We start from the raw sequence: 21576 nt of genomic DNA on the forward strand, positions 1-21576 counted from the left end.
GAATTGACGTGAATGGTTATGCACGAATTTTGTTTGATTAATTTATTCATTGTAAACGTTTAGGTATTAAGCGCTCGTTATACACCTTTTTTGCACATATATATATATATATGTGTATATATACGAAAGGTCCCTCAGCACATCTTATGCATATAAGGATTTCGTTTGGAATACCGGGACAAAGATAATACAGGGTAAAAGATAATAATTACACTCACTTTTTCAGCAATTTAGAAAAAGAAATTACCAGCACTCACGGTTTACATGAACATTTTATTCTTCAAGAAAAATCCATGTGAGGCACAATCTGGTAGCCGTAGCCCAACAGCTGTTTCAACCAAAACGGTTTTCCTCAGGTGCCGACCAATCCCCTTGGCCAAAGTACACACTAAGCTAAACAGCTTAGTGTGTACATGGTGCACACTGATCAGATAATCACTCTGAGGATCAGAGCATTTATATGATATACAGGGTGATCTGCACAGAGGGCCTGATTCCAATTTGTAAGGTATAGCACAACCACAAGGCAGCGGCTGTGCAATACCGTACAAATGAAAGGAAAATGTAGCAGGTGGTGTCTGTAGAAAACAGACGCCTCCTGCATGCCTCCGTGATCTGAGTGCTGCGTCCAGACCCAGTTTCCGACCCCGTTCTGTCCCCCAAACACCACAGCATGTCAATAATTATGCGGCTAAGGGGGACCTGCGAGGAATATTGCAGACCCCAATAATTGGATTTGTACATACTCCATTGGGTTTGCCTACACATAGGAATCAGGCCCAGTGTGTGCCCAGCATTATATGCATATTATGGTCTGTGTCACTACTCTCAGGCTGGCTGATAATGTTTACCTCTTTTCTATGAGGTTTCCACAAAAAGAGCTGAAGTCAACACTGAACACCTTTTTAAAGATTTTTACACTTTCCAATCCATAACCAGCAAGTTTCTTGGTCTCTCAAGCATTTAACCCGTGATCATAAGATCACCTACTGTGTCTGATTTTTACTATATTCTAGGCAAGCACTCAATCTTACACTGCTCAGGTGTCCCGAACACTCACCCAGACTAGAACGCGTGTTAGATCTCTCCATGATATTGTGCTTGCTGGGGTTGTTCAGGACGGAACGTTTGGCCAGGGATATATCAGCTGTGACCCGAGTTATGGAAATTCTAAATAGGCAAATAAACATAAAAACATTTCATTTGTATAAGATTAAAGTACATATAAACCTGCTAATAGAAGTGTCTCTGTGAATTTAGCTGCACAACATTACTTAAATAATGAATGTCTTTACACCTGAACAAATATGTTCAGCAGGGTCTGGGCTTCCGCTTAAAGGCCCTCATTCCGAGTTGTTCGCTCGCAAGCTGCTTTTAGCAGCTTTGCACACTCTAAGCCGCCGCCTACTGGGAGTGTATCTTAGCTTATCAAAATTGCGAACGAAAGATTTGCAATATGGCGAAAAGACTTCTCTGTGCAGTTTCTGAGTAGCTCGAGACTTACTCTTCCAGTGCGATCAGTTCAGTGCTTGTCGTTCCTGGTTTGACGTCACAAACACACCCAGCGTTCGCCCAGACACTCCTCCGTTTCTCCAGCCACTCCCGCGTTTTTCCCAGAAACGGTAGCGTTTTTTCACACACTCCCATAAAACGGCCAGTTTCCGCCCAGAAACACCCATTTCCTGTCAATCAGACTCCGATCTCCAGAACGAAGAAAAAACCTCGTAATGCCGTGAGTAAAATACCAATCTTCATAGCAAATTTACTTGGCGCAGTCGCAGTGCGAACATTGCGCATGCGCAAATAGCGGAAAATCGCTGCGATGCGAAGAAAATTACCGAGCGAACAACTCGGAATGACCACCAAAGTGTCAACCAGGACAGCAACGTAAAATGAAACACCTAGACTCTGCTGGCTCTTTTTAAGTAAAAACTGCAGGAAATTGGTTACAGGAATGTGTTGTTAATCCAAAGTCCTCTGTCACCTATGGAGACAGCCATTTGTAAGATTAATCAGTATTTATGTAATTTAAAGGTTACTATTGAAAAAACCCCAGAAGTGTCCTGTGAAATTGGGACCACTAATTATATGATCTGGTGTCTGATCCCTGAAAATAAACACATTACGCCGGCAAGGTCACCAGGTGCTCGAAGTGATATTAGATACATGCTCAATGCTATTTTGAAACCAATTTGTCAAAACAAACACAATTAAAGAATTCCAGTGTTCACCTTGCATTGTGATACTGTGAACGCTTGTGAAAACGTGTAAAGTGGTCTCATAAATGGCTCCCAGGAAGGAGTTATCAATCGAAATACGATCTGCCATAGTCGCTTTGAGAAAAGTAGACAGGGCCATAGAGCGTGTGCCCAGGCCCCAGTAATAACGGGGGGGGGCTTAATCACAGAGGTGTGGCCATGCCCCCTTTTTTACAAAAAAACCCAACAACTTTAGAAAGTACTGTTTGCTCAGAGTGAAGCGGCCCGACCTGCACAGGGGTGCGCCATGTGCCTCTCAGCCAGGGTCAGATCCAGGGAGGGCACAATTAGTGTGGTTGTACCCCCCAATCAAGGTTGCAGTCAGCAGCCTCCCAGTACTCACTGCATCCCGGCACACGCTGGGGGAAAAGGCTCATTCATTTGGTATGCAACACTGTATATCTGTGTGTGACGCAAAGTGCTGCAATGTAGTAGTCGCAGCTTTTTGCAATACAAGTTCTGTTCTGCTCCATATACAGACTCGGTTACACACAATACACAAGTGTTGCATATCAAATTAATCAGCACAGTCTCCTGATGCATTTCTGACAAAAATACTGCTTGGCGTATTGAGGCTAGATATATGTGGACACAACTGCAGCATTACAACCTCCATCATGTCAGGTTTTTACAATGCTTTCTACAATTAGGTCCCATCTTTGATGTCCCAATATTGGCCCTCATTCCGAGTTGTTCGCTCGGTATTTTTCATCGCATCGCAGTGAAAATCCGCTTAGTACGCATGCGCAATGTTCGCACTGCGACTGCGCCAAGTAACTTTACTATGAAGAAAGTATTTTTGCTCACGGCTTTTTCTTCGCTCCGGCGATCGTAATGTGATTGACAGGAAATGGGTGTTACTGGGCGGAAACACGGCGTTTCAGGGGCGTGTGACTGAAAACGCTACCGTTTCCGGAAAAAACGCAGGAGTGGCCGGAGAAACGGTGGGAGTGCCTGGGCGAACGCTGGGTGTGTTTGTGACGTCAACCAGGAACGACAAGCACTGAACTGATCGCACAGGCAGAGTAAGTCTGGAGCTACTCTGAAACTGCTAAGTAGTTAGTAATCGCAATATTGCGAATACATCGGTCGCAATTTTAAGAAGTGAAGATTCACTCCCAGTAGGCGGCGGCTTAGCGTGTGTAACTCTGCTAAATTCGCCTTGCGACCGATCAACTCGGAATGAGGGCCCTTGTGTTTTCTCCATTGCCCAGTTGTTAAAAGCCCCCACTGCCCACATAGACTGGAAGCGGCCATGTTGTGGGCTGAAGAAAAATGTATGAAAATGCTTCCTATCAATTCATTATCCACCATGAACCAGTGTGTCAACGAGGAACAAGTATGTACATTACCAATTTTATTTTACTGTTATCTTCCACTTACAAAATAACACAAGGTCAAAATAAAACATGATGCAGTCCAGAAGTATATACTACCTATATACTCCTTACATGATAGATATTGATCTTATAAAATGTAGTAGTGCCAATAGAACAGTGCCAGCTGGTGTATGACTTATTACAGAAAACAGCACTAGCAAGCAATAACATCTTATCAGAAGCTCTCCTCATATGCTGGGTACACATATTTTACTAATGAACACTAATGGCAAAATAACTAACTTCTAAAGCCACTTACAAAACTCCTTTCAAGATCAAAAACTATGTACAAGCCACAGGAAAAGTGCACTCTAAACATGGTAGACACAGTAGGAGTAGTAAAACAAATGATTGATGCCCTAGGTAGACTAGGGCAGGCATTCCCAACCACGGTCCTCAAGGCACACCAACAGTGCAGGTTTTAGTGATATCCAGGCTTCAGCACAGATGGTTAAATCAAAATAAGTGAGCTACTAATTAAGTCCCCTGTGCTGAAGCCTGGATATCATAAAAACCTGCACTGTTAGTGTGCCTTGAGGACCGTGGTTGGGAATGCCTGGACTAGGGGAATGGTGATGAATGTGGCAACTACAGTTTAATGTCAAAAAATGCGAAATCATGCACTTGGGTCTTACAAATCCAAAGGCAAAATATAGTTTTAACAGCATTATACGGGAACCTACTGAGGAGTAAAGGGATCTAGGAGTCACTATTTCAGGGGACGTAGAGGGAGGTAAGCAATGTAAGGCAAGGCTAGTTAGATGCTTGGTTGCATAGGGAGTGGAATCAGCAGCAAAAATAAAGAATTAATAATGGCAATGTATAGTTCATTGGTACGGCCTCATCTAGAATACTGTGATCAGTTCTGGAGGGATGCAGTCAGAATACCGACGAACAGGATCCCGGCGCTTGAAATACCGATGCCGGAATCCCGTCCGCAGCAGGAATACTGGTGTCAAAATTCAGACAGGACTCTGGATCCCGGCATCTAAATACCGACACACGGAACCCCGATCCTGCGGGGATGGGAGTAGGTTTAGCCGCCAGAAGGTGGCGTAAGGTTAGGGTTTAGGGATGGGAAGGTTAGGGTTAGGTACCAGGCAGGGAGGGTTAGGCACTTAGCAGCGGAAGTTAGGGTTAAGAACCTAGCAGGTAGGGTTAGGTTTAGGCAGCGGTGAAGGAAGGGTTAGGGTAAGGCAACAAGCGGGGAGGGTTAGGGTTAGGCACCCACAAGGGAGGGTTAGAGTAGGGAAAAGGTGAGGGTTAGGGGCCTTTATGGGGGGCTGTTGGGATTCTGATGGACGGGATGCCGCTGTTGGTATACTGACAGCCGGCATCCTGTGCATTGGCAAATCATATTGAACCCGTTCTGGAGACCATAGCTCCGTAAGGATATAAATACATTAGAGACACAGGAGGGCAACTAAAAATAAGATTTTAAACCTACCGGTAAATCTTTTTCTCCTAGTCAGTAGAGGATGCTGGGGACTCCGTAAGGACCATGGGGTATAGACGGGCTCCGCAGGAGACATGGGCACTCTAAAGACTTTAGAATGGGTGTGCACTGGCTCCTCCCTCTATGCCCCTCCTCCAGACCTCAGTTGGAGAAACTGTACCCAGAGGAGACGGACAGTACGAGGAAAGGATTTTTGTTAATCTAAGGGCAAGATTCATACCAGCCCACACCATCCACACCGTATAACATGGAATATATGAACCAGTTAACAGTATGAAACAAAACAGCATCAGCCCGAGACTGATCAAAACGGTAACATAACCCTTATGTAAGCAAAAACTATATACAAGTCTTGCAGAATTTAGTCCGCACAGGGACAGGCGCCCAGCATCCTCTACAGACTAGGAGAAAAAGATTTACCGGTAGGTTTAAAATCTTATTTTCTCTTACGTCCTAGAGGATGCTGGGGACTCCGTAAGGACCATGGGGATTATACCAAAGCTCCAGACCGGGCGGGAGAGTGCGGATGACTCTGCAGCACCGATTGAGCAAACAGGAGGTCCTCCTCAGCCAAGGTATCAAACTTGTAGAATTTAGCAAAAGTGTTTGAACCCGACAAAGTCGCCGCTCGGCAAAGCTGTAATGCCGAGAAGCCTCGGGCAGCCGCCCAAGAAGAGCCCACCTTCCTAGTGGAATGGGCCTTTACCAAATTTGGTAACGGCAATCCAGCCGTAGAATGAGCCTGCTGAATCGTGTTACAGATCCAGCGAGCAATAGTCTGTTTAGAAGCAGGAGCGCCAAGCTTGTTGGCTGCATACAGGACAAACGGTGCCTCTGTTTTCCTAATCCGAGCCATCCTGGCTACATACATTTTTAAGGCTCTGACTACATCAAGGGACCTGGAATCCTCCAAGTCACTCGTAGCCACAGGCACCACGATAGGTTGGTTCATATGAAAAGATGAAACCACCTTACGCAAAAATTGAGGACGAGTCCTTATTTCTGCTCTATCCACATGGAAAATCAGATAGGGGCTCTTGTGAGACAAAGCTGCCAATTCGGACACCCGCCGTGCAGATGCCAAGGCCAACAACATGACCACTTTCCAAGTGAGAAATTTCACCTCAACTGTTTGAAGAGGTTCAAACCAGTGTGACGTAAGGAACTGTAACACCACGTTAAGGTCCCATGGTGCCACTGGGGGCACAAAAGGAGGCTGGATGTGCAGCACTCCCTTTACAAAAGTCTGGACTTCTGGGAGAGAAGCTAATTCCTTCTGAAAGAATATAGATAGGGCCGAAATCTGTACCTTAATGGAGCCTAACTTCAGGCCCATATCCACTCCTGTCTGTAGAAAATGGAGAAAACGGCCCAGGTGGAACTCTTCCGTAGGAGCATTCTTGGCTTCACACCAAGAAACATACTTCCTCCAGATACAGTGATAATGTTTCGCTGTAACCTCCTTCCTAGCCCTTATCAGAGTAGGGATGACTTCCTCCGGAATACCTTTCCCCGCTAGGATTCGGTGTTCAACCGCCATGCCGTCAAACGTAACCGCGGTAAGTCTTGGAACACGCAGGGCCCCTGCTGCAACAGGTCCTCCCTGAGAGGAAGAGGCCATGGATCTTCTGTGAGCATCTCCTGAAGATCTGAATACCAAGCCCTTCAAGGCCAATCTGGAACAATGAGTATTGTCTGCACTCTTTTTCTTCTGATAATTCTCAATATTTTGGAGATTAGAGGAAGAGGAGGGAATACATAGACCGACTGAAACACCCATGGTGTCACCAGGGCATCTACCGCTACTGCCTGTGGGTCCCTTGACCTGGCACAATACCTCCGAAGCTTCTTGTTGAGGCGTGACGCCATCATGTCTATTTGAGGAAGTCTCCACTGACTTGTTATCTCTGCAAAAACTTCTTGATGAAGTCCCCACTCTCCTGGATGGAGATCGTGTCTGCTGAGGAAGTCTGCTTCCCAGCTGTCCACTCCCGGAATGCTGACAGAGCGCTTACGTGATTTTCCGCCCAGCGCAGAATCCTTGTGGCTTCCGCCATTGCCACTCTGCTCCTTGTCCCGCCTTGGCGGTTTACATGAGCCACGGCAGTGACGTTGTCTGATTGAATCAGAACCGGTAGGTCGCGAAGAAGATTCTCCGCTTGTCGTAGGCCATTGTACATGGCCCTTAATTCCAGTATGTTGATGTGTAGACAAGCCTCCTGGCTTGACCATGTTCCCTGAAAATTTCTTCCTCGTGTGACTGCTCCCCATCCTCGGAGGCTCGCGTCCGTGGTCACCAGAAACCAGTCTTGAATGCCGAACCTGCGACCCTCTAGAAGGTGAGCACTCTGCAGCCACCACAGGAGAGACACCCTGGCCCTGGGGGACAGGCTTATTTTCTGATGAATTTGAAGATGGGACCCGGACCACTTGTCCAGAAGGTTCCACTGAAATGTCCTCGCATGAAACCTGCTGAAGGGGATGGCCTCGTAAGTCGCCACCATCTTTCCCAGTACTCGAGTGCATTGATGGACTGACACTCTTTTCGGTTTTAACAGGTCTGACCATGTTCTGGAGTTCCTGGGCTTTTTCAATTGGGAGAAAAACCCTCTTTTGTTCCGTGTCCAGAATCATGCCTAAGAAAGATAGCCGAGTCGTTGGAACCAACTGTGACTTTGGTAGATTCAGAATCCAGCCATGTTGCTGCAGCACTCTCAGGGAGAGCGACACGCTTTTCAGCAACTGATCTCTCGATCTCGCTTTTATCAGGAGATCGTCCAAGTACGGGATAATTGTGACTCCCTGCCTGCGTAGGAGCACCATCATTTCCGCCATTACCTTGGTGAAAATCCTCGGGGCCGTGGAAAGCCCAAACGGCAATGTCTGAAAACTGGTAATGACAGTCCTGTACAGCGAATCTCAGGTACGCCTGATGAGGGGGATATATGGGGACATGAAGGTATGCATCCTTTATGTCTAGTGACACCATAAAATCCCCCCCTTCCAGGCTGGAGATAACCGCCCGGAGCGATTCCATCTTGAATTTGAACTTTTTCAAGTACAGGTTTAGGGATTTTAGATTTAGAATGGGCCTGACTGAGCCATCCGGTTTCGGAACCACAAACAGGGTTGAATAGTACCCCTTCCCCTGTTGAACTAGGGGAACCTTGACAATCACTTGCTGTTGATACAGCTTTTGAATTGAAGCTAAAACTATCTCCCTCTCTGGGGGAGAAGCTGGTAAAGCCGATTTGAAAAATCGGCGCGGAGGCACCTCTTCGAATTCCAGCTGGTATCCTTGGGATACAATTTCCATCGCCCAAGGATCCACGTCTGATTGAACCCAGACGTGGCTGAAGAGTCGAAGACGTGCCCCCACCGGGGCGGACTCCCTCAGTGGAGCCCCAGCGTCATGCAGTGGATTTAGTAGAAGCCGGGGAGGACTCCTGGTAACTAGCCGTAGCAGGCATTCTCTTCCCTCTACCCTTACTTCTTCTGGACTTATGCGGCCGAAAGGACTGCATCTGATATTGTGGTGTTTTCTTTTGCTGTGGGGGAACATAAGGTAAAAAAGTAGATTTACCCGCGGTAGCTGTGGAAACCAGGTCCGCGAGACCTTCCCCAAATAAAACCTCACCCTTGTAAGGCAAAACTTCCATATGTCTCTTTGAGTCGGCATCACCCGTCCATTGGCGGGTCCACTGGGCTCGCCTAGCAGAAATCTCCATGGCGTTGGCTCTCGAACCTAGCATCCCAACGTCTCTCTGAGCGTCTCTCATATATAGGACTGCGTCTTTAATGTGACCTAAGGTCAATAAAATGGTATCCCTATCTAGGGTATCAATGTCAGCTGACAAGGTATCTGTCCACGCTGCTACAGCGCTACAAACCCAAGCCGACGCTATTGCCAGTCTGAGCAAGGCACCCGTATGTGTATAAATTGATTTTAAGGTAGTCTCCTGTCTGCGATCAGCAGGATCCTTGAGGGCCGCCGTGTCTGGAGACGGTAGGGCCACCTTTTTGGACAAGCGCGTTAAAGCCTTGTCCACCCTGGGCGAAGATTCCCACCGTAACCTGTCCTGTGCCGGGAAAGGATACGCCATAAGAATTCTCTTGGGAATCTGCTGTTTCTTGTCTGGAGTTTCCCAAGCTTTTTCGAATAACTCATTCAGCTAATGAGATGGGGGAAAGGTTACCTCAGGTTTCTTTTCCTTAAACATGCATACCCTCGTGTCAGGGACATCTGTGATATGCAAAACATCTTTTATTGCAATAATCATATAATGAATACTTTTGGCCACCCTTGGGTGTAACCTCGCCTCATCGTAGTCGACACTGGAGTCAGAATCCGTGTCGGTATCAGTGTCTGCTACTTGGGACAGTGGACGTTTCTGAGACCCTGAAGGGCCCTGTGACACAGTCAAAGCCATGGATTTACTCCCTGTTCTATCCCTGGACTCTGCTTTGTCCAATCTCTTATGTAATAAAGACACATTTGCATTTAAAACATTCCACATATCTAACCAATCAGGTGTCGGCGTTGCCGACGGAGACACCACAATCATCTGCTCCACCTCCTCCTTAGATGAGCCTTCCGCTTCAGACATGCCGACACACACGTACCGACACCCCCACACACTCAGGGATATATCTATATGGAGACAGTCCCCCAATAAGGCCCTTTGGAGAGACAGAGAGAGAGAGTATGCCAGCACACACCCAGCGCCACCGGATACCGGAATAAAATCCCAGTAGTACAGCGCTTTTATATAAATATATATAATTACACTCACTGCGCCAATTAAATGTGCCCCCCCCCCCTCTTTTTTGCCCTCTGTAACCGTGTTCAGCAGGGGAGAGTCCGGGGAGCCAGCTTCTCTGCGGTGTGATGTGGAGAAAATGGCGCTGGTTAGTGCTGGAGGATCAAGCTCCGCCCCCTCAGTGGCGGGCTTCGGTCCCGCTCAAATTATTTATACTGGCAGGGGATTTTTAATATACCGCCTCTGCCGTATCTAATCTCTATGCCAGTGTCCCTTGAGGTTTATATTGCTGCCCAGGGCGTCCCCCCTGCGCCCTGCACCCTTACAGTGCCCGCTGTGTGTGTATGTGTGGGAGCAATGGCGTGCAGCGTTACCGCTGCGCGTTACCTCAGTGAAGATCTGAAGTCTTCTGCCGCCTTTGAAATCTTCTTTCTTCTTAATACATACCCGGCTTCAATCTTCCGGCTCTGTGAGGAGGACGGCGGCACGGCTCCGGGACGAACGGCGAGGGTGAGACCTGTATTCCGTCCCTCTGGAGCTAATGGTGTCCAGTAGCCTAAGAAGCAGAGCCCATCACTTAAGTAGGTCTGCTTCTCTCCCCTCAGTCCCACGATGCAGGGAGCCTGTTGCCAGCAGCGCTCCCTGAAAATAGAAAACCTAACAAAAGTCTTTTTCAGAGAAACTCAGGAGAGCTCCCCTGCAGTGCACCCAGTCTCCTCTGGGCACAGGATCTAACTGAGGTCTGGAGGAGAGGCATAGAGGGAGGAGCCAGTGCACACCCATCTAAAGTCTTTAGAGTGCCCATGTCTCCTGCGGAGCCCGTCTATACCCAATGGTCCTTACGGAGTCCCCAGCATCCTCTAGGACGTAAAAGAAATGGTGCATGGCCTACATCACAAAACTTACCAAAAATACTTAAAGATCTTAACATGTATAGTTTGGAGCAGAGAAGGGAAAGGAGGGATATGATATAAAGTAAACTTTATTCCAAGGGTTTTAAAAAAGTCCGGGTGGGAAACATTTTTCAAAGGAAGAGAAGTATTAGAACACGAGGACATGCACTGAGACTGGAGGGAGGCAGCTTCAGGAGGAAGTTGAGGAAAAATTACTTCACAGAAAGGGTAGTGGACAAGTGGAATAGCCTCCCATCAGAGGTGGTAGAGGCTAAGACTGTAGAACAATTTAAACAAGCATGGGATAGACATAAGGCTATCCTTACAAAGAACTAAGGATCTAATAGAGTTTGAGGTAACAATATGTTTAAAAAAGGGGCAGACTAGATGGGCTAAGTAGTAAAAAATATAATTCTGATAAACAATAGATGTTTTACTTATTTTTTACTTATGACTTCTGTCAAGAAATATGGGTTCCAAGCCGAAAGATCCCTGGATTTTTTTGCTGTGTTACCCTCCCCCGATCCCTGATAAATTCTCCAAAAGATTGGCTACACACATTTTAACTGCGGCAAAATCGCTGATCGCTCTTAATTGGAAAAAAACTCCCCCCCCCCCCCCCCTTCTCTCTCAGCTCTCAAAGCCAAAGTATGGCACATTGCAGCTGTGGAGAAGATCACATACTATCTCCATGATCGAGGGCACACTTTTGATCAGGTTTGGACCCCCTGGCTCCTTGTAGAGCGTAGATTATCGCCTCCTCCCTCCTGTTAGTTCCCTCCGCGGACCCATGGGCGACAAGTGTTGCTCTTTCTCCTTCCTCTTTCCTTTTCTCTCTCTTTCTATTCTTCTTTGAAAGTTCTCGAAATATCCATTACTATATGACTGTAACGTGGTTTTCCCCCCCCCTCCCCCCCCCCCCTCCTTACCCTCTTACCCCCCCCCCCTACGTTTGATGCCTTCCAGACAATGTTTTTTTCTTCCGATTGTTGTTGTTCTTTTTTCCAAAAATAATATGGTCTATGTTGGACGGTAGTTCTATAACCGTTTGTCCTTTTATTCTTTGTATTGCCTTTCCAGTTTGTTTCACCATGCAAAATTACGATTTTCAAAAAAAGAAATATGGGTTCCTACAATTATTATTATTTTATGTAAAACTATGATGCACTTATAAGCTAATAAACTAATTATTACTGACATCAATCTAATATTTGACAAGTACCTTTAAAACAAGTATGTAAAATAAAATGTATAGTTGTCACTAAGAAAGTGATTAAAAGTAACCAATTTTTAGTAAAAATAAATTATCCTAATTATATTGACAATATTTCAGTTCAGAGAGACTTGAGGAGGAGCTGAATAATCCATGGATTAAAGTATCACATAGACTGTTATAAGCAGTTACACCAATTCATATATAAATAGTCTTGATTTATGCTGAGCTGGTGAGAGGCAGTGCTGAGAATGTTGCCTGAATAACTGCATACACTGAATCATTTGTATTCCTCAGTGACTGTACAATGCTTCTTGCTGAAACCACACCAAGGATATTACTGCAACTCTGGGGATATCCATATCTTGATATTCAATTCATTTCTGACTAATCACTTGACACAGACTATTAACAAGTGTTTTGAAATATTTGTGTCAACTGAAAGACTCACAAACACACATTGTATCTAAAAATATCACGCTGTACCCTTCGCCTACTCATTGTGGAGGCAGTCATTTGGTGGGAAGAACCAATATTCAGGAGAATACAACCTATCAATTAACTAGGAACTCCTATTCTCTGCTTATAATTATGTACGCGCAGATATTGAATATTTTATCCAGGAAATCTGTTGCTCGGAAAGCTATGAAAACAGAAAGAAAAATGAAATGCTGTTCTGTGATGGTAAATCCTATGACTGTCACAATGTAGTAATGAGGGCAATACCTGGGGCTGTGTGGGAGAGACCATAGCTGGGCCATCCGTTATGCAGCCTAGCCTCCCAAGATGCATTAGGCACTGATGCGCCAAGATCAACACATTTTCTTGTTGTTTTTTTTGGACCAATAGAGGGATGAAGGTGTCCTTTACCAATATGTTTTCTAGAGCCACACGGTGCTCTGATTGGCTCATAACTGGCGCCTCATTTGAGAGACACACTGTCGCTGGATGAGACCGGATGAGCACTGAGGGGCAGGAGAGGCACTTGCGGCAGATGTGTACCTTGCACTGGGGAGGGGGGGGGGGGCATATGTGTATCTGGCACTGTGGGGACATATCTGGCACTATGGGGCAAATGTGGCACTGGGGGCATATGTGTACCTTGCACTGGGGGGGATGTGTGTGTCTGGCACTGTGGGGACATATCTGGCACTATGGGGACATATGTGGCACTGGGGGCATATGTGTACCTTGCACTGGGTGGGCATATGTGTATCTGGCACTGTGGGGGCATATGTGGCACAGGGGGCATATGTGTACCTTGAACTGGGGGGGCATATGTGTATCTGGCACTGTGGAGGCATATTTGGCACTGTAGGGGCAAATCTGGCACTGTAGGGGCATATGTGTATCTGGCACTCCACTATTGGGGGCATACGTGTATCTGCCACTATTGGCATATGTGAATCTGGCACTGCACTATTGGGGTCATATGTGTATCTGGCCCCCCATATGATGTGTATCACGCCCCTATTTTCATTGTCCATGTCCCATGTGGCCACCATTTTTGGCGCGCGCACACAGTACCACTAAGACATTTTTTCTACTTGCACTACTGCATGTGCTTAGAAACCTTGTTGGTAGAGCTATACATATGAAATAACAGATTTATTACCTTCCATCAAAGCGATGTTTCAAGAAGTCAAATAAGGCTTTTTGCATCATATCGGTGACCTGCAGGCACACAAACAAAGGTTAGAGCCTGCAGACTAGTGACAGCAAAACAAAGGCAACTGACACGCAGCCAGGATATTAACAGTGAGTGCTGCAAGAAGTGCTGTAGGGGACAGATATGCAAAAAAATAAAAATGGTGAAGTAAGGAAAAACATACAAATAAATTAAGTAAACACGATAGTCTCCATGGACACCTAGCACTACTGCAGTAAGCGGCGGCAGCTGGCAATATAGAGGTAGAGTGCAGCACCCGATCCTGTGACGAGAGCCTCCATTTTTCCTCTTTAAGGTTTTTGCCTCCTCAGCCGCCCAGCACTCCTATATTAGGCTGTGGTGGCTAGCTAGTTAAAGTAAAATGGAGGAAGGATGGACTCAGCCACCCAGCGCAACCGTTTGTAACTGTGGCAGCTGTTACTATATAAGCTGCTGCTTCCAGGTGCAGAGTTGGTAAGTCTGAGGCTTAAGATATCAATTAGGGTCCCAGGGCACCCGCAGAGGTGGTGGCCCTCTTCCGGGACTGGTAGCAGTAGTGTCTGGGGAGATGGTGGCTGCCAACGGTACCCTAATCCCCAGAGACTCATTCCATAATGTGTTTAAGGCAACCTAAAATAGGGGGGGAGGGGGGTATTACACTAGTAAGAAATAAAAACCTTTTCTTGTAAAGCTTTGTGCCTCTCCTACAGGCACTAAAAAATAACTGAGTAGCTAGGGGAAGTGGAGTGTATATAAGGGAGGGGGAGCTTCAGCTTATTAACCATTTTTACTGCCTACTCCTCAGCCTCTCCCTCATATACCAACGTCAGTGTTCCCCAGATAGGATGAAGGAGAAAACTTTTGAGGTCAGCTTGTTCTTTTAATGTGCCATTGACATCTACTGTTATTATTCCAATTACTTAAGACGCCAGAGGTCACGGAACTCCTTGGTTCAACAACCTCTGTAGCTGCTACAACTGTTCCCTTTGACATTACCTCATATCCTTTTAGCGAGGGTCCAACTAAAATGATTGGCCTCATAGAAGGAACTACATCATATGGGGGGATGTGCTCTGTCTGTAACAGAAAGACTTGGTTATACCCCTCCTACCACCTGTATATTCATAAACAAAGCGTCATGCACCCATTTATATTGTCCACAGACACAACACAGCATGCAATATTCAGGAACTTAACACAGCATCACAACAATACAAATTAAGGTGACATAGTAAACATATGCAGACTATTACTTACTGACTTCTGCCTCTGTTTGGCTATGCGTAATGAATGCAGAAAACAGAAGAGATAGGAGAGGGTGCACGGGAAAATGGTGCAATAGATAAGGGGCAGAGTGAAAATGAAAAGGTGGAGGTGAAGAGATATATGGGGGGAGAGGTCAGTGAATAGATAGGAGATGAAAAAGTGAAAAGAGATTGGGAAAAAAAAAGAAAACATATCATGCATGTTACTGCTATAATCACAGAGGCATGCATGTGCAGAAACATGTATGTACTAACAAATAGGACCCTTAAGTAATATAAAATAAAATAAAAGAATTGAATGCACATACATGTCTTGTTTTAGGCTTATATATGAGCCACAATTTATGAACAGTGAATAAAAAGAAAATTAAGTGAACAATATCATCTAGCTGAAGAGCCATCTGTTGATCAGCTCTGGCCTGGAAACAAATCAACGTGGAAGGATAAAATGAGTAACGGACATTATTACTAATGTCATTCATAATGCCTAGTGGTATATTATCATGCTACGCAGCAAATGAAGAAATAGTACATGTTTTTATACACACTAAACTCAAGATTATTATTGTGACAGCAACAGAACCAGTAGTGTAACTCCCAGATGCTACGGAGACATTTGCCGCTGGGAACCAGGTGTGTGTGTGGAGAACACCAACATAGGCACCATGAGAGTGGAGAGTCCTGCAACAGAATACCAGGACCTGCAGCATACAGATAGGAGGACAGGGAGGAGGAGATCTTGCTTCCTCGTGACGGGGATGAAGTCCCATCTCTGACTAAAACGAAGTCTAGCTAGTAATGTACATTATCACTAGGAAAAGTAATGACAATTGTACAGACCACAAAAACCCAAAAAGCCTTTGTTCTGTATACGGCATAAAACTTCTATGATTATTAAAAGCAAACGTATCAGTATGATTGCCTTATTCAGTTCCAATAAAGTTTTACATTTATATTACATATTACCTAGGGTTCACCAATACACTTCCTATTAATTGAGCCCGAGAGGCCTTAAAACTTATCAGCTGTCCCTTTGAAGATCACAGTATTAAAAATTGTCCCTGGAAGTGTCCTTATTTTTCAATATTAACCAGCTGCAACTTTCCTGGATTCAAACTTCACAATCTAAGCAATCTAAACCATTCATAAAATAGTTTTATTTATACATTTTTTATTTAATACAGTTTAAAAAGTATTTTTTAAATATTTCAATATTATATTATGCACATCTGTAGAATGGATCACCTTGTCAAAAACTAAGAAGACACAGTGGGTCGGCGTGGTCGCATGTGATCTCACAATGTCAATTAAGTGTTAACAAATGAAACGCACCTGAATACAAGACCCCTTGTTACAGCATCTCTTATAGAAATAGCAAAAATACTAACCTCTGTCCACTCCAAACAGAAGTGGTAGGGTGTATGACTGCACGGTGTGAAGGATCAATAGCAGGCCAGAGAAAAGTGCTGGAGCTACCCCAGATGAGCTCCCAAATAGCAAGCAAATATACAGAAGATGACTTATCCCTATAAGGCGCTGATCCTCCTAAACTGTGATGAACCTTAGTCTGGAAGGTGCAATCACTAAAGATATATGGCAAGGTACATCTATTGTCAGAGAGGTGAAGGTGCAATCACTCTAGATGTATGGTGAAGTACATCAATAGTAGGAGTGAAAAAAAATAAGATTTTACTCACCGGTAAATCTATTTCTCGTAGTCCGTAGTGGATGCTGGGGACTCCGTAAGGACCATGAGGATTAGCGGCTCCGCAGGAGACTGGGCACAACTAAAGAAAGCTTTAGGACTACCTGGTGTGCACTGGCTTCTCCCACTAAGACCCTCCTCCAGACCTCAGTTAGGATACTGTGCCCGGAAGAGCTGACACAATAAGGAAGGATTTTGAATCCCGGGTAAGACTCATACCAGCCACACCAATCACACCGTATAACTCGTGATACTATACCCAGTTAACAGTATGATAACAACTGAGCCTCTCAACAGATGGCTCAACAATAACCCTTTAGTTAGGCAATAACTATATACAAGTATTGCAGACAATCCGCACTTGGGATGGGCGCCCAGCATCCACTACGGACTACGAGAAATAGATTTACCAGTGAGTAAAATCTTATTTTCTCTAACGTCCTAAGTGGATGCTGGGGACTCCGTAAGGACCATGGGGATTATACCAAAGCTCCCAAACGGGCGGGAGAGTGCGGATGACTCTGCAGCACCGAATGAGCAAACTCTAGGTCCTCCTCAGCCAGGGTATCAAACTTGTAGACTCTTGCAAGAGTGTTTGACCCCGACCAAGTAACAGCTCGGCAAATTTGTAAAGCCGAGACCCCTCGGGCAGCTGCCCAAGAAGAGCCCACTTTCCTCGTGGAATGGGCTTTTACAGATTTAGGGTGCGGCAGTCCAGCCGCAGAATGTGCAAGTTGAATCGTGCTACAGATCCAGCGAGCAATAGTCTGCTTAGAAGCAGGAGCACCCAGCTTGTTGGGTGTATACAGGATAAATAGCGAGTCAGTTTTCCTGACTCCAGCCGTCCTGGAAACATATACTTTTCAGGGCCCTGACTACGTCTAGAAACTTGGAATCCTCCAAGTCCCAAATAGCCGCAGGCACCACAATAGGTTGGTTCACATGAAAAACTGATACCACCTTAGGAAGGAATTGGGAACGAGTCCTCAATTCCGCCTTATCCATATAAAATACAGATAAGGCTTTTGCATGACAAAGCCACCAATTCTGATACACGCCTGGCCGACGCCAAGGCCCACAGCATGACCACTTTCCACGTGAGGTATTGTAGCTCCACGGATTTAAGTGGCTCAACTCAATGCGACTTCAGGAAATCCAACACTACGTTGAGATCCCACGGTGCCACTGGAGGCACCAACGGGGGCTGACTATGCAGCACTCCCTTAACAAAAGTCTGAACTTCAGGCAGTGAAGCCAGTTCTATTTTGGAAGAAAATCGATAGAGCCGAAATCTGGACCTTAATGGAACCCAATTTTAGGCCCATAGTCACCTCTGACTTGCAGGAAGTGCAGAAATCGACCTAGCTGAAATTCCTCCTTTGGGGCCTTACTGGCCTCACAGCACGCAACATATTTCCGCCATATGCGGTGATAATGGTTTGCGTTCACTTCTTTCCTAGCTTTAAATAGCGTAGGGATAACTTCCTCCGGTTCTTCTTGCTTCTGGCTCTGTAAGGGGGACGGCGGCGCGGCTCCGGGAACGAACACCAAGGTCGGGTCCTGCGGTTGATCCCTCTGGAGCTAATGGTGTCCAGTAGCCTAAGAAGCCCAAACTACCACCTGTTAGGTAGGTTCGCTTTTTCTCCCCTTATTCCCTCGCTGCAGTGAGTCTGTTGCCAGCAGATCTCACTGTAAAATAAAAAACCTAAATATACTTTCTTTCTAGCAGCTCAGGAGAGCCCCTAGTGTGCATCCAGCTCAGCCGGGCACAAGAATCTAACTGAGGTCTGGAGGAGGGTCTTAGTGGGAGGAGCCAGTGCACACCAGGTAGTCCTAAAGCTTTCTTTAGTTGTGCCCAGTCTCCTGCGGAGCCGCTAATCCCCATGGTCCTTACGGAGTCCCCAGCATCCACTTAGGACGTTAGAGAAAAGTATTTATTACAGAACCGTGTGATGCATAAAAACATATAAAACATGTAAAATCTAAATACACTTCTGACAATAAGCAAAGTAGGAAACGGCTGTATGGGAAACAGGAATCGTTCCCGTTCTAATGAGTGGAGCCGCAGGTGTAGAATGGCAGGGTATCCCGGGAAAATACCCTGCTCAGGCTCCCCGTGTCTATTTCCCAATCAGCAACAGGATACATACAACAAGAATCCATGTATGGTGATGACACCGTGGTGCCAGACGCGGGGAGTCTGAGCACGGTATTTTCCCAGGATACCCTGCCATTCTACACCTGCGGCTTCATTCACTAGAACGGTACGATTCCTGTTTCCCATACAGCCCTTTTCTACTTTGCTTATAGTCAGAAGTGTATTTATGTTTTATATGTTTTTATGCATTACACGGTTCTGTAATAAATACTTTTTATTCACTCCTACTATTGATGTACTTCACCATACATCTAGAGTGATCGCACCTTCACCTCTCTGACAATAGATGTATATTGCCATATATCTTTAGTGATTGCACCTTCCAGACTAAGGTTCATCACAGTTTAGGAGGATCAGCGCCTCTGTCCACTCCAACCCATGCTCTGACCCTACATGTAATTGTCACGCCGCCGCTCCGGGCCCCTTACTTACCTCTCCGGGCGCGCTGGTACTCTCTGCGGCCGTCCTCGCTGGCGGCTTGCGGCTCCCGTCGCTCGGCCCGGCGTCTGGGCGGGTGACGTCATCAGGCACTTCCCACCAACTAGCTGGTGGTGGGAAGTATAAATTCAGGCACCAGGAACTGCATCAGTGCCTGAGTATCATCAGTTCCCCAGGAGTGGTGATCGCCAGACTTCCGTGCCTCCAAGCACCTCCGTGCCTCCGAGCATCTCCGTGCCTCCCAGCACCTCCGTGCCTCCGAGCATCTCCGTGCCTCCAAGCACCTCCGTGCCTCAAGCACCTCCGTGCCTCCGAGCATCTCCGTGCCTCCAAGCACCTCCGTGCCTCCAAGCACCTCCATGCCTCCGAGCATCTCCGTGCCTCCAAACACCTCCGTGCCTCAAGCACCTCCGTGCCTCCAAGCACCTCAGTGCCTCCAAGCGCCTTAGCGCCTCCAAGCACCTCAGTGCCTCCAAGCGCCTTAGCGCCTTTAAGCACCTCAGTGTCTCCACGCACCTCAGCGCCTCCAAGCACCTCAGTGCCTCCAAGCGCCTCAGCGCCTCCAAGCACCTCGGTGTCTCCAAGCGCCTCCAAGCACTTCAGCGCCTCCCTGCATCTCAGTGCCTCCAAGCACTTCAGCGCCTACAAACACTTCAGTGTCTCCAAGCCCCAGCGCACGTAAGCGCAGTTGTACCTCCAGCACCTGGTATTCTTCTCTGATTCACCAGCACCTTTCAAGTTCTGTCTTTCAGGAGACCTTCAGCGTCCACGTGTGCCTCCTGTTTGCCGACCTGATCCTGCATGAGGAAAACTTACATTCGGCCATCTCTGCTGCGGCACAGTTGCGGTTCCTCTTCCCGGTCACCGGAAGAAACCCAGAGTCCACAACACTCCCAAACCAGGTCAGTGATAGTATACTCAGGCCACATGGACCCGGGGGATCGGAACACGGACTCAAGTGCCATCTAGAATCTGGCTTCCCGAGTACAAAGTCAGGAAGCGGCACAAGGTCAGGTGATGCAGTACCTCCAGGAGTTGTCCGGGCGTCTGGATCAGATCCAGGCGTCTCTAGCCTCGGTAATTCCGGCAGTTCCAGTAGCCGCACCAGTTGCCGCTTCCAGCAATGTTCAACCATCGGCCGGTGCCACTCCGCGCCTTCAGCTGCCTACTCCGTCCCGTTATAATGGGAATCCTAAAAATTGTCGTGGTTTTTTAAACCAATGCGAGGTACATTTCGAGCTACTTGCACATAACTTTCCTACAGACCGGTCCAAGGTGGCATATATTATTTCTCTGCTGGAAGGATCTGCCTTGGATTGGGTGTCTCCATTATGGGAACGTTCGGATTCACTGGTTTCCAATTACTCCGAATTCATCACGTCTTTTCGACGAATTTTTGACGAGCCCGGCAGGATGACCTCGGCCTCTTCTGATTTGCTCCGCATCCGTCAAGGCTCCCGATCCGTGGGTCAGTATGTAGTTCATTTTCAAACCATTGCCTCTGAACTTCGCTGGAATAATGAGGCTCTGAGAGCTGCTTTCTGGAACGGTCTCTCTGATCGCCTGAAGGATGAGTTGGTCACTCGGGAGCTTCCGGATTCTTTAGAGGAATTGATCTCTCTCTGTGTCAAGGTAGATCTCCGGATGCAGGAACGTGGAGGTGAACGTAGTCGATCGGATCGTTCTAGGTTCCGGCTTCCCCCTGCAAGGCAAGCGGTGGTCCCAAGTCCAGACGAACCCATGCAGATTAACCGATCCCGATTGTCCCCGGAGGAGCGACAGCGTCGTCATGAGGGTAGACTCTGTCTGTACTGCGGAGCTGCGGGTCACTTCATCAAGTCTTGCAAATCCCGTCCGGGAAACGGGCAGGCCTAGCTTGTTCCGGAGGAGTCAAGTTGGGGGTTACGACCAAATCTTCTCCGACTTCGGACTGTTTGCTTCCTGTAACGTTAACCACCAAGGTTACTTCCAAGTCTTTTGAAGCCCTGTTTAGACTCCGGGACTGTTGGGAATTTTGTTTCTTCCCTCTGTGTCCAAAGCCTGAATTTGGAAGTACGGTCCATCGAACGGCCTATTTCCTTGACAGCTATCAATGGTACTAGGATATCCAAGGGTATCATAACAGAACACACGGTTCCAGTTAAATTACAGGTCGGGGCTCTACATCAAGAATATTTGGAGTTCCTCGTGAAAAAGAAGGACGGAGGGTTAAGACCATGTATCGACTACCGCGGCCTAAATGATATTACCATCAAAAATAAATACCCCTTGCCTCTAATCACAGAGCTATTTGATAGAGTTCGTGGTGCCCACGTTTTTTCCAAGCTCGATTTGAGGGGGGCCTATAACCTGATACGCATCAGAGAGGGAGATGAATGGAAGACCGCCTTCAATACCCGGGAT

The 21576-nt window shown here is 46.7% G+C and overlaps 1 protein-coding gene across 6 annotated transcripts in view; it reads right to left on the bottom strand.

Annotated features, from left to right (window-relative positions):
* The window catches only part of CACNB1 (calcium voltage-gated channel auxiliary subunit beta 1), a 156440-nt gene that overhangs the window by 14939 nt on the left and 119925 nt on the right, over positions 1-21576 (bottom strand). For 4 of the 6 annotated variants that reach the window (XM_063959712.1, XM_063959713.1, XM_063959715.1 and 1 more), the window contains 3 exons: positions 14604-14684; positions 13575-13633; positions 1061-1170 (listed from right to left, as the gene is read on the bottom strand). In XM_063959712.1, coding sequence (XP_063815782.1) covers positions 1061-1170; positions 13575-13633; positions 14604-14684 — 250 coding nt within the window. Of the gene's footprint in view, positions 1-1060; positions 1171-13574; positions 13634-14603; positions 14685-14864; positions 14885-21576 lie in introns of all 6 variants that reach the window. The other 2 variants (XM_063959714.1, XM_063959717.1) reach the window with 1 other exon arrangement.

The sequence above is a fragment of the Pseudophryne corroboree genome, chromosome 3 (assembly GCF_028390025.1).
Source record: "Pseudophryne corroboree isolate aPseCor3 chromosome 3, aPseCor3.hap2, whole genome shotgun sequence".
Taxonomy (NCBI): Eukaryota; Metazoa; Chordata; class Amphibia; order Anura; family Myobatrachidae; genus Pseudophryne; species Pseudophryne corroboree.